At 38.0% G+C, this 15,697-nt stretch overlaps 2 protein-coding genes across 3 annotated transcripts in view; one reads left to right on the plus strand and one right to left on the minus strand.

Annotated features, from left to right (window-relative positions):
• rpa3 (replication protein A3) overlaps window positions 1-11,135 on the plus strand; it is a 14,580-nt gene extending 3,445 nt beyond the window's left edge. The window contains exons 3-4 of the mRNA XM_043689888.1: window positions 3,944-4,052; window positions 10,545-11,135. Of these exons, the coding sequence (XP_043545823.1) occupies window positions 3,944-4,052; window positions 10,545-10,627 (192 nt within the window). The 3' untranslated portion in view covers window positions 10,628-11,135. The remainder of the gene's footprint in view (window positions 1-3,943; window positions 4,053-10,544) is intronic.
• Window positions 11,136-12,703: 1,568 nt separating this feature from the next.
• The window catches only part of mios (missing oocyte, meiosis regulator, homolog (Drosophila)), a 56,862-nt gene continuing 53,868 nt past the window's right edge, over window positions 12,704-15,697 (minus strand). For both annotated transcript variants that reach the window (XM_043689879.1, XM_043689878.1), the window contains one exon: window positions 12,704-13,813. In XM_043689879.1, coding sequence (XP_043545814.1) covers window positions 13,662-13,813 — 152 coding nt within the window. In that variant the 3' untranslated portion in view covers window positions 12,704-13,661. The remainder of the gene's footprint in view (window positions 13,814-15,697) is intronic.

The following is a 15,697-nucleotide window of genomic DNA, read 5'->3' on the forward strand; positions in this document are numbered from 1 at the left end:
CCCTCGAACTCAGCACCGCCTTCCTAACCTGCAATCTTCTTCCTGACCTCTCCGCCCCCACCCCATTCCGGCCTATCACCCTCACTTAGACCTCCTTCCACCTATCGCATTTCCAACGCCCCTCCCCCAAGTCCCTCCTTCCTACCTTTTATCTTAGCCTGCTGGACACACTTTCCTCATCCCTGAAGAAGGGTTCATGCCCGAAACGTTGATTCTCCTGTTCCTTGGATGCTGCCTGACCTGCTGTGCTTTTCCAGCAACACATTTTCAGCAAGGAGTAGGTTACACAATTAAAATCATCCAATGCTAGCAGATATCAACACGTAAGTTAAATACAAGTCTCAGTAGGTCAGGCAGCAACACATTTTCAGCTCTGATCTCCAGCATCTGCAGTCCTCACTATCTCCTACAAGTCTCAGTAGCCATCTTTAACCAAAGGTGCAAAATGGGTGATCAGTCTCAGACTCTTTCTGGTGTCCCCAGCTATGCTGATGAGTTTCAGTCAATTTGATTTTATTAATTCTGTGTTATACTAAGAAAGACTTGAGCACAATGGATACATAGACCCTATAATATCCCTGCTGTTGTACTGAATTTTGTGCTCCAAAACTAGCTGTGTCACTGTTCAAATTGTTCGAGTAGAGCTATAACACTGGCATCTATAAAATAATGTGGAAAATTGTACCTCCTGGTCACAAAAACAGAATAAATACAAACTAGCCAATTAGTACTCCATTAGTCCATTCTTGGCGACGGAAGATTTCATCAGCAGTGAGCCCTCGAGGGAAAAGTGCAATGCAATAACCTGTTTACTAATGTCCAGGGAATTCCAGTTCTTGCAAAAGCATTTATCCAAAAGATACAGTTTCAAGTGGCGAGGCAAAAACAACTGCCCTTGATATCATGCAACATCAAGGAGCCCTAATAAAATTGAAGCCAATGGAGTTGGTGGAAATTTCCACTCGGTGCAGTGCTCTTCAACACAAAGGAAGAAGTGTGGTTGTTTTGGGCCAGTCATTGTAGACCCTGTGTTTATTGCTGCAGGAGTTCCTCAGGAAACATTATTAATCAGTCTGTTCAGGGATGTTATGACACACTTTTGGAGCAAGTGGGGCTTGAACCTGGGCCTTCGAACTCAGTGGTAGGTAGAGTAGAGTAGCTTTTACTTGTCATTTCTATCGTATACAATGATACAGTAAAAATGAGACAGTGTTCCTTCAGTACTGAGGGTGCTACGTTTATAGCTTATACTACACAAGTGTCCATGTGTAAAGTGCAAAATATGCAAGTTACAATGTAACAGAAGAATTATGAATGATAGAGATTTTTCCAGCAGCAATACAAAAGAATTTCAGACAGGAAAGAGTCCAGTTGTGCTGTGTTAAGGAGCCTGATGACTTGGGGAAAGAAACTGTTGCAGAGTCGGGCCATGAGGGACTTTCACCACGTTGAAAAGCCTCAGGATAGATATTTTCTCATAAATGTATTCAAAGATGTTGTTACACACCTCTCGAGCAGGAAAGGCATGAACCCAGGTCTCCTGGATCAGAGATAGGGAGACTACGTATCACTTCGTAACAAAAGCCCTCTAGTCCTCAAGGTAATATCCGAGGCCCAAACAACTTCAGCTGCTTCATCAATGATCTTGCTTCATTCAATCAGAAGTGAATAGGCTTGCTGACGATTCCACAATGTAAGTTAAAATGAGTGACTTCCCATTTACAGGTGATCCTCAATTAAATCTATAGTTTCATTTCTGCAAATCCCAACTTTCCAGGTAAAACTCATTAATTGAAGCATTACCTCTCATAGGAATCATTTTTACCGTCAAAATTAGGTTCCTGTGGACATTTTATTTTGTCTGGAAACATGCACAGTTTGAAATAATGTACTGTTATGTGTGTATTTCTGGCTGAAGTAACTTGCCAAATAAAATTATTCACTAAATATAAAAGAAACAACCATATACAGTAGTGTTTTAAAACAGCCTTTCAGATTCATCAGGCTCCATCTAATGTCAGACATTGGCTATTAACTTGCCAGAACTATCTCAGTCAACCAACTGCTGCCACTAGATGGAGTTGAGAACTTCAGTACAGAATGGGAGAGCAGCTGAAGAATACATCCAAAACTAAGCTGACAAAAAAAAGAGGGTAAGGGCAAGCACAGGAGTTGGGCTTTCAACGAGGTTGGAGCCAGACCAGAGCAGGATATTATGGACCAGACCAAACCCCCTCAAAATATATTAAAGAGATAGCTGCGATCCTAACTTTTTTTCTTATTTTAAAGGTAAATGTAAGTCATTGCATTACAAATGCAATTTAATTGATCAAACAACTCGACTTTAAGCAAAACACACTTTATTTTTACACTATTAAAATACAGAAACAATTAAAATAAAAGAACTGGCTTAACTGTAACTCTAAATGCTTAACAAAACAATAATATATATTAACTACTACTAAATAACTGTTCCAATGTAGTAACATCCCATAAACACACTCTTGGTAAAGACAAAGTCAGTAAAATGGATTGTCTCAAGCAATTCCAGCAGCAGGAAAAAGAACCCCAACTTTAAGCTACAACAGAGAGAGAGAGAAAGGAGTAAGAGCTTCCATGTGCAGCTTCAGACCGTAACAATTGCAGAAAGCTAAAAGTAAAATTCTGGTTCTGTGGCAGTTTGACTCCACTCATTGAGGTTGCTATTATTTTTCCAACTTATCAAATAAAAAGGCCTCACAAATTATTCATTTTATTGGACTTGAATAGACTGCTAATCATCTTTGTCTCTGCCTTTCTTCATTTAAAAAAGAAATAGGACAAAATACACCTCTTAAAGACATAATGTCATCATAAGGAGGAGGAGCTGAAGTCCCTGGTGGTTGACTGAACATGAGGAATTCTAAGAATGGAGGGTGGGAACTGGGAGGGAGCAATATCTCCTCTAACCTGCACAATCACTGGGAGGGTCCATGCTTGCTGTTTGGTATGCCAGAACTTGCTGCTGCATTTAGATCTTTGTGGTCTACATGGCAGCAAAAAAAATTACAGGGATCTTTGGAATGGTAGAGGTGAGGGATTTCAGCACTGAGAACCAGAAATAAGCACTTAGGCAAATATCTTCTATGTATTGCTGGATTCTGTGGCAAAAGACATTAAAGCAAAAATTTAATGAATATATCTGCACTACTTTCTCAACAATGCTAAAACAAAACAGTATTGAGTGAGTCAACTTTCAGTGGGGACTTGCTGTGCTGAAGCAGTCTGTGCTTGCAAACAACAGAATCAGGATGTAACTCCGCCTGTGTTGGTAAGTGGCAAGTAATAATGTCAGGTGGTGATAACTTTCAACAAGAGAATAAAATTGTTGCCCATGACATTCAGCACATTTATCATCATTAAATTCCCTACCATCGACATGTTGGGTTCAGATTTCCAAGAGAAAATTGGACAAGCTATAAAAACACAGAATTAACTTCCCTCTTGGCTATCCTAACTCCACCCACCATCTGCAAGGCACAAATCAGGAATGTAATGGAATACTCACTACTTGACTGGCTGAGTGCAGCTCCAGTAACATCCAAGGCAAAGGAGCATGATTAAATGGCAGCCCAATCCCCACTTTGAACATTCACTTCCAGCATACTGGTGCACTGTTGAGCACTGTGTACCATTATTTCATCACAAATTCATAAGGGTCTGGAAGTAAATTCTTGGAAGGATTGTCGAGGAAGATATTCTCATTGCATTTAAAGAGTATTTGTACATATATTTGTGTTGAAACCTATAGATTATGAACCAGGCACTGCAAAGTGGAATTGGGCAGTTTTATCTTTTTTTTGGGACAGACACAGTGACCAATGACCTCCTTCTGTGTTATAAGTGTTTCCAATTCTCTTGTATATGAACAAATGCAAAGTCTATTTTTAATGCTGTTTTGTAGCTTGATGAGGAGTTGAGTGGAGTCATTGAAGTGGTTGGAAAGATCACACCAAAAGCCACCATCAAGGCTGCATATTATGCTCCTTTCCGAGAGGACAAAAGCAGTTTTGGTATGTACGACAACATGAATTTATTGTAAAATCTTTCCAAAAGCTGTGATTTAATCAAATTATGGTTTTTTTTTAACTTATTTTGTAGACTTTACGTATCAATTTAAGAAGATTGGGAGCAGTGGCTTATTGATATCCTGTTGAGGTCATTGTCACAATAATCAATGTTAAAGCTTTCTTTTGTTGGAACACTTAGGTGATGCCTGGATTTTTCATTGTGACTAATTTCAGTTCTTTGCATTTTTTTTTTCTTCACTTCTGTTTTGGTTAGTTCTGAGACTTGCTAATCTTCTTGCTTTCTATTCATATTTACTATGTATAATGTATTGTCCTTTGAATCTTTTTGGTCTCAGTTCTTTGCAGGTTTTTTTTTAGGTCAATGTCATTTTGAACAGTGAAGTAAATAGTCTCCAAGAAAGCATGTGACTTCAGTCAAGTGCATAGCTGTGTTCCTGTGATTATCAAAAGTTAATTGATGAAGTGTTTACAAAGTGGAACCTTTAATGATATCCCTGGAGAACAGATCAGGGGCCAGTAGTTTTTTTTTTAGTTCAGTTCAGAACCAGATTTCAGTTCAGAACAGTTTCACTCTAGCAAAAAGGCTTTAGTTTGAGAAGTCTACAAGTTGAAAGGGTTTTATCTAAGTTTTCAAACTGTCAGAACTGAAGAGGTTTAAGCCATCAGATGACCAAAACTTAAAAAATAAGTAAGAAATTAGACTTAAAATAAAAATGATACTTAGGCATTGAGTATCTGGAAAAGATATTGCTGAGGAAAATAGTTGAATTGTTCTTTTTAGTGATGATTTTTCTTTTCATTTGTATAATAAACTTGCAATCTTTTGTTAAAAATATTGTGAAAATGATCCTTTACAAACCATCAAGGGGACTAATTGCAAAAGTAAAACTTTTGATCTATCATACGAGGTTTTACTCTGGAATCTAACATTTCCAGTACTACCATCATCTGGGATAAGATGAACGACATGAATATGAAGTTGCAATAACTTAAGAGACCTATGAATTTAAAAAAAAGTTGTCAGTGTTCCCCAAACAAGATCAGTTTGAAAAAGCTGCGAGGTAAGGGGTCCTAAACAGAAATGTAGAGGTGATGTCAGACAGTTAGAGAGATTTAGATAATCATGCTTTCTTCTGTTCAAAGGAAACTGCTAGCCCCAAAACATCAATAGTCAAAATATCGATTGCGATCTTTTGTCTTCCATATCTGACAGAATTATTTGTTCTGTTGGTAAAATTACATGCCCTGCTGAATCCACTTGATAACTAGGTAGTAACGTATAATCTAATGAACCATACTCTGGACTAGCTTCCTCTTTATTAAAGTTTTCCACCTTTTTGTAAACTTTTATTATGCTTCTACTATGCATCTTGGATCTGCTTTGAATTTTCCACCTCAGACTTTGAACCTTAAAAAAAACAATGCCCTTCTGTGACTTGCCGTTGAAAGATCCATGGTGGAAATATTGGAACAAACTATAACATGCAAAACTTTTACAGAAAAAGAACAATTTTTAATCCACATCGCAAACTGATTCAAAGTAGAAATTTCAGAGAGTAGAAGAGAGATTTGTTAATGGGTTCTCCAATATTGTCTTCCACAAGCCTATGTTTCACTGGTCGTCCCATTCAGACTTATGTTGCTCAGCTTGATGGAAGATGGCCTCATCAGCATCTTATCAAGCCTGTCCCGTTGTTTAACTTGCAAGCTTGATGCAGAAATAGGGTAGAGTGCTTCAGAGCTATCCTGCAAGGTAACGGATGTTCTGATCAGTTCATTGGTATCATACGAACTTGCAGTAGGGTCGAGAGTGTGGTGCTGGAAAAGCACAGCAGGTCAGGCAGCATCCGAGGAGCAGGAGGATCGACGTTTCGGGCATAAGCCCTTCATCAGGATACTGCCTGACCTGCTGTGCTTTTCTAGCACTACACTCTCAACTCTGATCTCCAGCATCTGCAGTCCTCACTTTCTCCAAACTTGCAAAAGGCCAAAGGCTGTTCTTCAAATATACCAAGGAAATAGCCTAGACCCTAACGTCATCTTATTTAAGGCAAGTGTAAGGTGCTGTGTAACAGATGTAATTCAATTGATTACACTACTCTGCTTTAAGCAATACACACTTTGTTCTTACTCGACAGTTAAAATACTCGAAAGCAGAATGAACTCTTTTAGAAATCTTAACAGAATAATAAATTATTTAACTCCTAAACAGCAACTACTCTAGTATAGTTACATCCCATAAACACACCCTTGGTAAAGGTAAATTCAGTAAAATAGATAGTCTCGCATGCAAAGCTTCTCCAGACCAGGAACATAGAACATCAAGAGAAAATTCTGACAAAGGGAAAACTCAAGTGTTTAACTGCAGAATGAAAGGATGTAAAGCAGCTTCAAAACCCCAACAACTGCTCAATGCTAAACTAAACCTTAATTCTGCGGGAGTCTGATTCCAGCCATTCATGCTGCTTCTATTGTTTCAATTATTTTTTTAAAAAAACCAAGTCCTCACAAGCTGTTTATTGGCTTGGAATAGACTGCTCACACCTCTGTCTCAATCTCTCTTCAGAAAAGAAAAACCAGGACAAAATACACCTCTTAAAGTCATAGAATCATCACACCTCCCCTCTTTAAATAATAAAGAGCCATCAATATACAAACATGGCTGAATTTTCAAAACTTTTAGCCTCATGCTATTAGTACACTTCAATACATATATATTTCATATTGACTCTAAGCATGCAAACATTCAATACGACAGTCTATTTCAATCTGTTTCTTCCATCACTGAATGCCTTCATTTTTCTTCCTATACACATGACAACGTGCAGGCAATTACATTTTCTCAATCTGCCATGTGTATAATGTTCAAATTAAATCGCTGTAACAAAAAACTCCATCTAAACAATCTGGTACTTTTATTTAAATACTTTCTAAAAACATCAATGGAATATGATCAGTATATACAATTGTCTCAGACACATTACTGGCAACATAAATGTTCAAATGTTGCAATGCCAACACCAAACTCAAGGTCTCCTCAATTGTAGAATATTTCTGATGATGAATATTCAACTTTCTGGAAAAAATATCCAACGGGTCATTTTATGTTCTTATAATTTTCTTGCGGTGCTTGATGCAGCTTTCAGGCTGTCAAATGCCTTCTGACATTCTTCCGTCCACAGAAATTTTCTGCACTTCTTCAACAAGTCAGTGGAGCTAAAATTTGGTATGAATTTTTGATAAAACCACTCAGTCCCAAGAATCGTGATATTTCCCTCTTCAATGTTGGTATGGGAAACTACTCAATAACTTTTGTTTACACATCCTTTGGGGCCATCTGTCTATGTCCAATGATATGGCCTAGGAATGTGACTTGGGCTTTTGTGAAATCACTCTTAGCTAGGGTTATCACTAAGCATGTCTTCTGAAGTCGATCGATCGAACAATTCTGATAGATGCTCCAAATGTTCCTTCCATGTGTAACTAAATATTACCATATCATCTGTCTACCACACAGTTGGGTAGTCTAAAAATGAGTTTATTAGATGGTCTTTTCATACCAAATGGAACGACTTTAAACTCGTAAAGTCCATTTGGTGTTCTGAAAGCCGAAATATCCTTTGTTTAAAGGTACTTTCTACTATGCTTTGAGTTAAGTCCAGCTTTGGCATGTAAGTTGTTGTCCATCCATGGAATAGGATATTAGATTAGATGATTAAATTCCCTACAGGCCCTTCAGCCCAACAAGTCCTCCGAAAAGTAACCCACCCATCTTTACCCCTGACTAATACGCCGAACACTATGGGCAATTTAGTGTTAGGACCTAAGCTGCACATCTTTGGACTGTGGGAGGAAACTGGAGCACCCAGAGGAAACCCATGCAGACACGGGGAGAACGTGCAAACTCCACACAGACCATTGCCCGAGGTGGAAATTGAACCCAGATCCCTGACACTGTGAGGCAGCAGTGCTAACCACTGAGCCACCGTGCCGCCCCTGACTGCTTTGACTTTGCAGTAATCAATGCATAAACATTGGGTTCCATCTGGTGTTGGCACCATTACTGTAGGTGAGCTCCATCTATTGTAACCCACTTTGCTTATATGATCTTTGAGCATGCTTTCAATTTTTTTTTTAACCTGTCCCAATTTTAGAGGGTTAACTCTATAAGGATGTTGCTTAATTGGAACAGCATTTTCTATCTCAACATCATGTGGAATCAAGTTAGTACTCCCCAGTTTATTACCACATTTTCCTCTGGAATGTTGATTTTCCTCCGGAATGTAATTTAATAATTTATCCCAATTTTTGAGAACATTCCCCATTGCCCAATTTAATTTGACAAATATCCAATATTATGTGGATAAAGTGACCATCCGTGAACTTAAGTTCTTAAAGCTGAAACCTACAATGACATTAGAACAAGCAGTAAGTAGAAAGGTTTTTATAGAGGGGTAAGATTATTATCCTCGTTGGTTAACTGGAACAACTTAAATTTTCATGTAAAATAGTTCTGAAAACCTTGAATGAAATGACTGCATTATGTATGTTAAAGTGCAACATGTTTGTGCAATGCATAAGTTAAACACTAAAGGTTTTTCAGCATTTGTGTTTGTTATGAGACAATGATTCAAATGTTTTTCCAGCTCAATGTACAGAAAACATACATGTTTATTTGGTAGTGGTAAATTGTCAATAAGAACAGAAAAAGTAGGAGCAGTGGGCAATTAAGCCTGCTGAGTCTGATCCGCCTTTTATTACACTCATGGCTGATCTCCTCTTAGTTTCAATTCTATTTTTCTGCCCACTCTCCGTAACCTTTCAGCCCATTCAAACCAAGAGCAAACCTACATCCATATCAATTCTGATGGATTGCATTTTGACTTGCTAAATATCCTGTTATTTCTTCCTAATAATGGATTCTAACAGTTTCCCAGTGACATTTTAAACTAACTAAGGTCTGCAATATCTTACTTTGTCTCTTCTTTTTGAATATGGTTGTTATATTTGTATTCCTTGCATCCATTTTGGAATATTATAACCAATGGATCCACTATATCTATTGCCACTTCCTTTAAAATCCTACTATATAGACCATCAGGCCCTGGGACTTTATGTCCTAAAATAACAGTCAGGAAATTGATTTTTTTTCATGCCTCTTTACATTTAATAAGGCAGCTTGAACTGTTTATTTTCTGCCTCCACTATCATGATCTGGGATTGTCAAATCCTGGTGGTACATGCTGCATATGAGATAATATGACTGACTTTATTAGTTGGTACTTATGAAAACTTTATAATGACAAAGGGCTGTACGGCATTGTGTAAATTATGTAAAATATTTAGGATTCTACTTTTTGACAAATGCATGCTAACTGCATGGTACATTTAGGGGCAATATAGGACATTGTATGATGGTACAGCACCATTCAAAGAACAGGCATTTAAGTCTTCTGTTACATTATGCTCTCTACCAATGCCAACAACAAAAGAAAAAGCTAGTTACCTGATCAGGTAAAAGCATAATATTGCAGGTATGAGAAACTTTAAATAAAAACAGAAAATCCTGGAGACATTCAGTATGCGTGGAGAGAGAAATCAAGTTAGTGTTGAATCTGAAGACTCTTTGATTCTATATGTCTTTGAAATTGAAACACTAACTGTCTCTATAGCTTCTGACAAATCAGAGTTTCTCCAGCACTTCCTATTTTTATTTCAAATTGCTTGGTTACTCTTTCATTGTCCAAAAGACTTGTTTAACTTTGCATATCTGGCTAGATGGTTAGTGATGCTGCCTCAGTGTCAGAGACGTAGGTTCAATTTCCCCCTCATGTGATTGTCTGTATGCAGTTTGCATATTCGCTCAATTTCTGCTGGGTAGTCCAGTTTCCTCCCACAGTCCAAAGTTGTGCAGAGTCCTAGGGATAGGGTAAGGGGCTGGGTCTGAGTTGGATGCTTTTCGGAAGGTTGGTGTAGACTCGATGGTGAGTTGAAACTTTATTGCTGGAACAGCACAGCAGGTCAGGCAGCATCCAGGGAACAGGAGATTCGACGTTTCGGGCACAGGCCCTTCTTCAGGCCTGTGCCCGAAACGTCGAATCTCCTGTTCCCTGGATGCTGCCTGACCTGCTGTACTGTTCCAGCAATAAAGTTTCAACTTTGATCTCCAGCATCTGCAGACCTCACTTTCTCCTCGTAGACTCGATGGGCCAATTGGCCTGCTTCCTTGCTGTGGGGCTTCTATTATTCTAATCTAAAAGCAGTTAATAGGTTGTATACCACACTTTGGAACTTCCTGAAGTTGTGGTTAGATGTGTATATAAATGAAAGTTTTTTTTTAATTTAGTGTTGAGCAGTTAGTTATCAAATTGAAATATGATGTAGATTTTTTTTTCCTGTGCACTGCAATTCAGATATAACTATTGAGGCTCAAGAGTTTGCCACACTAATTTCCTTCCTTACTTTGTTTCTCAGATCTCCATCTTTACAATGAAGCGCTGAACATCATACATGAATTTCCACAGTACTATCCCTTTAGTGTTACAGCAAGTGGTTGATTTCCTCTTTTTTTAAATGAGAAGATATGATTTGGAAGACAAGATCTCAACTAACAGAAGATCTGATAATTTATCATTTTACTCTATACAAGTATCAATATAGTAATCAGTTTCTGGAAGTTGTTTACTTTGAAATGAAAGATAAAAAGTGTTTGTAGCCATTTATTGAAAATTTGTTTTGCAATATTCCAAGACGTATTTGTGGAAAGATAATTTTACATGGATACTTAAGGTCGAGAGAGATTGGCACTTTGGAAATTTGTTTTTTTTCTATATGTGGAGCTGACAAATCATAGTACTTCACCTGCAAGAACAAGTAAAATGTAAACATTAAGATTCAAAGGATTGCAGTGTAAAATATACTGGCTTACTAATTTGTTTTAAAATTGGACTTTAACAGACCAAACATTTCATTGGTGACATTTAGGTTAAAACACTTTGACCAGATTACTGTCAATGAATGTACTCAAGTTTGTTTGAATTTCAGTAAAGACTAACTTTTTTTGTATTTCTGAATTGCTGCTTCAATTATTTCAACTTCTGCCCTGAAATGTATAAAGCCAAAATACTGCTGAATTAGGGATCATTTAGAGTAAAAATAGTTATTAGTTTGCTTTGAGTAGCACAGATTGAAGATCAGAATGTGTTATTAGGCACTACAGATTTGAGTATTGCTGAAAAAAAGATTTTTTTTAGCAAAGATTTTTATCTTGCACTCAATAGGACAATACATGAGAAATACCAACTTAAAGGAAAGCAAACAATTGTACTGACGGAGGGAAGAATGCCAACCAATTGGCAAGTAGATTCTCATGAGTGTTACGATGGAGAATGCATCAGGCAGATTAAAGAACACATCCTGCATCTTCTCCAACTCAACAGTCATTCTGATCAAGGCATTGCACTGCAAAAATCAATCAGAGTCCACTTGCCAACAAATCAGCATTTTCCTCTCTCACACACAAGTGTTTTTCCTTTACTTAGGAATTATTTTTGGATTGTCCTGGTGAATAAAAGGTGAAAGGCGTTGACAAAATATATTAAAGATGGAAGAACAATGTCATGTGTACTAGAGAATCAAAGTTCAAATATCTAAAAACTATCTTACTACCATAAACTGAGAAGCATCCATTGTAAGTACAAACAACTATGATTTGGGAACAGTAGGTCATTTTTCCTCAAGCTTGCTCCTCATTCAAAAAGTTTATGGCTGTTCTGTAAGTACTTTGAATTCCACATTTACATCTAACCCCCATAAACGTTTTGATTCCTTTGCATATAAAAAATTTGTCTGCCTCTACCTCAAGAATATTCAATGACCCAACCTCAATCATTTTTGGACATCTCAAAATACCTGATGTAACTAAGGCGGTGGAGGTGATAGTATAGTAGCACTACTAACCCAGAATCCCAGGTTAATGTCGTGGGCGATGTGCTTTTGCACCACGTCATGGCAGATGGTGAATCTGAATTCAAATTTTAAAAAGCTAGAACCTAACAGTGACTATGCAACTACTTGATTTTCATCAAAATCCATCTGATTCACTAATGGCCCTTATGGAAAGAAATCTATTATAGTTACTTGGCCTGGCCTACTTGTGATTCCCACATGGTTGGCAACATAGTTGATAGTTACTTGCCTTCTTGGCAATTAAGGATGGGTAATAAATGCTGGTCTGCCCAGCAACACCACCCTCATCCTACAAATGAACCTTTTATGCATCCTCTAACCTTCTTTAGTTTATCATAGATGGGGGACAAGTCTACTCTCCCCTTAAGAGGCATTCACTTGTATTGTGGTCAGAACATTTAAAAATTTTCAACAGTGGCAGATATCAGCCCTTTGGGTTAGTGTTTTTTTTCCAAACAAAACTGAATATATTTGGCTGGATAACTTGTAATATTCTGAACATCGAATGCCATTGAGGCTCAATTTGAGCCTCAGTACATTATAATTAAATTTTATTTGCATGAACCTCAGTTACTGATTTCATATAGTTGACATTTTGTTCTTAAAACCATGCACATCAAACAACCTCCACAAACTTCTGAAAAGCTTTTATAGAAGGAAAACACTTTGAGAAAACATGCACACTTTATTTACAAATTTGAGACACCAGTTAAAAATAGAACACCTTTGGTTTTAGGCAGACACATGAGAAGTAATATGAACAGTAAATGAAGTTTACACATTGTGCAGATTACTTTTTCACAACTCAAGTAAACTAATACATCCAGTATTTTTGCACATTACTAGATAATTTATTTGTCAAAATTTCATGAATGTGGCCACAGCCATATTAGATTTTAACAATTAAACTGCCAAGTTGAACCTGATTTTAGATCATGAATTAGTAGTTATCTAAATAGTTATTGCTTTAGTAAAGGACCATATGCCTCCAATATACCTGCATAGAAATGAATAGACAGTATACTCTAAATTTAATAAAGGTAGTGAATCACAGGTTTATAGTCTTTAATGACATCACAGGAAGAGAGAATTTAACTCATCAGTACTGATGTGCAAAACAGAAGTGTACAGATATTCCTCTTTGCAGCATTTAGAATTATATGGAAATTCAGAATATGAAGTGAAATAAATTATAATGGAATAATAACCAATTTTTTGAATTTGCTTAATACCACGTTTTATGGCATATTCTCTATGTTCAATAATACTAATTTCCCAGAACTGAAAAACAAGCTTGTTTAAATTTGTACAAGGTGAATCCAAGCAGTATTTGTGAAGTGTCTCATTCAGTTGTTCTCAAGTTAAAATGACTATTAGAGACAAAATACGAATATTGGTTCATTTCTAGAGGCAAGTTCAAGGACCATTTTCAGTATCATCCATGGCATTTCTTGAACGATGGTCAGAATCTCAAGTCAATTCCAGAAAAATCTTGAAATGAACTGGACCAGCTCCAAAACCATGACACTCAAGGACATTTCTGCTATACAACACAAAAATCATTCAGACAGACAAACTGCCATGATGGAAGTTCTTTTGTATTATTTTGACAGCAACAGTTGCTCAGAAGATACACATGAAGGTTTTCAAAGACAACAGTCCCTTGTATTCATGCGTTTTAGCTCTGGGATGTTTCTGCTGGGATGAGGTTTCCAGTTGTATCCAACTGCATGCATTTACAGTTACAGGCTGACACTGGGCATTCATGATGATCCCTGTGGGAAAAGGGTGACAGAACAGTAGCAATAAAGATTTGAACTTGGAAGAAGGGAAGTAAAGTACAAGACTCAAAATAATGTCTAGTATGTTAAAACTGTCCATAACTTAAACTTTAAGCTATCTTAAAACTGACCCAGCAATTGTGATTCAGTGAATAACATATTTCAGACTTTGTATATAATGGGGTAAAGAGGAAGAATGAAGACAAGAATAAAAATAAGAAAAAAAAGTTCAAAGTTTACTACCTTAAAACGGTGATAGAAATAATGTTGAAAAACAGCCTTGCACCTTATCAACACTGGAATATGCTTTTCAAAGTTATGAAGCAAACAAGTCCGTCCCAACCAAGAAAAGACCAAGCTGACAATTTCTGGATTGGCAGTTACTGATTCACTAAGTTTACATTAGCTATCAAATAAAACATTGCAGAGAAACAACGTATCCCTGTATTTACTTCTCCAGCTCAGAAAGTAATGTCAGCGTTGTACCAACTGCACTATAGAATGGAACAGCACAGAAACTGTCCATTAAATCCAGATCTCTCCGAGTGCCATTCCTCCATGTTTAGATCCACACTCCCCAATTCTTTCAGTTTATAATCACCTGGAATTTCAATTCCTTATCGCCTCAAGACCTTAACATATAGCAGCACAATTAGGCTATTCAGCCCAGAGTTTGCTCCACCAATCAATCATGACTGATATATTTCTCAACATCATTTTTTCCCAGTAACCCTTGATCCCCTCACTTATCAGAAACCTCTCTGTCTTAACTATGTCTTAAGTTACTTGGCCTCCACATGTTCACGCGGCATGGAATTTCACAGATGAACCATTCTGTGGCTGAGAAAATTCCTTCTCATCTCAGTTCTAAAAGGCTATCCCTTCACTCAGAGGGTGTGCTCTTGGGTGCTTGCCTCTCCTACTGGTGGAAACATCTCCACATCCAATCTATTCAGGCCTCTCAATATTGTCTAAAATTCAATCAGATTTCTCCCCATCCTTATAAACTCCATCAAGTAGAGTCCTCAACCACTCCTTATATGGCCATCCCTTCATCCCTGGGATCAATTTTGTAATACTCCTCTGGAACCCCAGCACATTCTCAGATGCAAGCCGCAAAACTGCTCACAATATTCCAAATATGGTAAGACCACAGCCTTATATACCCCCAGTGGTACATCGCTGCTCTTGTATTTCTAGTCCTCTTGAAATGGCTGCTAACATTGCGTTTGCCTTCCCAACTGCCAACGGAATCGGCTCATTAACCTTAAGAGAATCCTGAACGAAGAGTCCCAAATATTTGTCCTTAAGATTTCCGAAGCCTTTCCCTATTTAAAAACGTCTATGCCTCTTCTTCCTACCAAAGGTGCATAACTTCACACTTTCCAGGACTGTATTCCATCTGCCACTTCTTTTCCACTCTCCGAGCCTATCCAAATCCTTCTGCAGCCTCCCCAGTTTCTCAACATGACCTGTGTGTCATCTGCAAACTTAGCAAAAATGACCTCAGTTCCTTTATACAGATTGTTAATGTATCATGTAATTAGTTGCATGATTGTCCTTCTTCAAAACCGCAATTTCCCCCCAGACGTGGTCGACGATGCTCTCCACCGCATCTCCTCCACTTCCCGCTCCTCTGCCCTTGAGCCCCGCCCCTCCAATCGCCACCAGGACAGAACCCCACTGGTCCTCACCTACAACCCACCAACCTCCATTTACATCGTATCATCCGTCATCATTTCCGCCACCTCCAAACGGACCCCACCACCAGGGATATATTTCCCTCCCCTCCCCTATCAGTGTTCCGAAAAGACCACTCCCTCCGTGACTCCCTCGTCAGGTCCACACCCCCCATCAACCCAACCTTCACTCCCGGCG

The sequence above is a fragment of the Chiloscyllium plagiosum genome, chromosome 5 (genome assembly GCF_004010195.1).
Source record: "Chiloscyllium plagiosum isolate BGI_BamShark_2017 chromosome 5, ASM401019v2, whole genome shotgun sequence".
NCBI classification, from domain to species: domain Eukaryota; kingdom Metazoa; phylum Chordata; class Chondrichthyes; order Orectolobiformes; family Hemiscylliidae; genus Chiloscyllium; species Chiloscyllium plagiosum.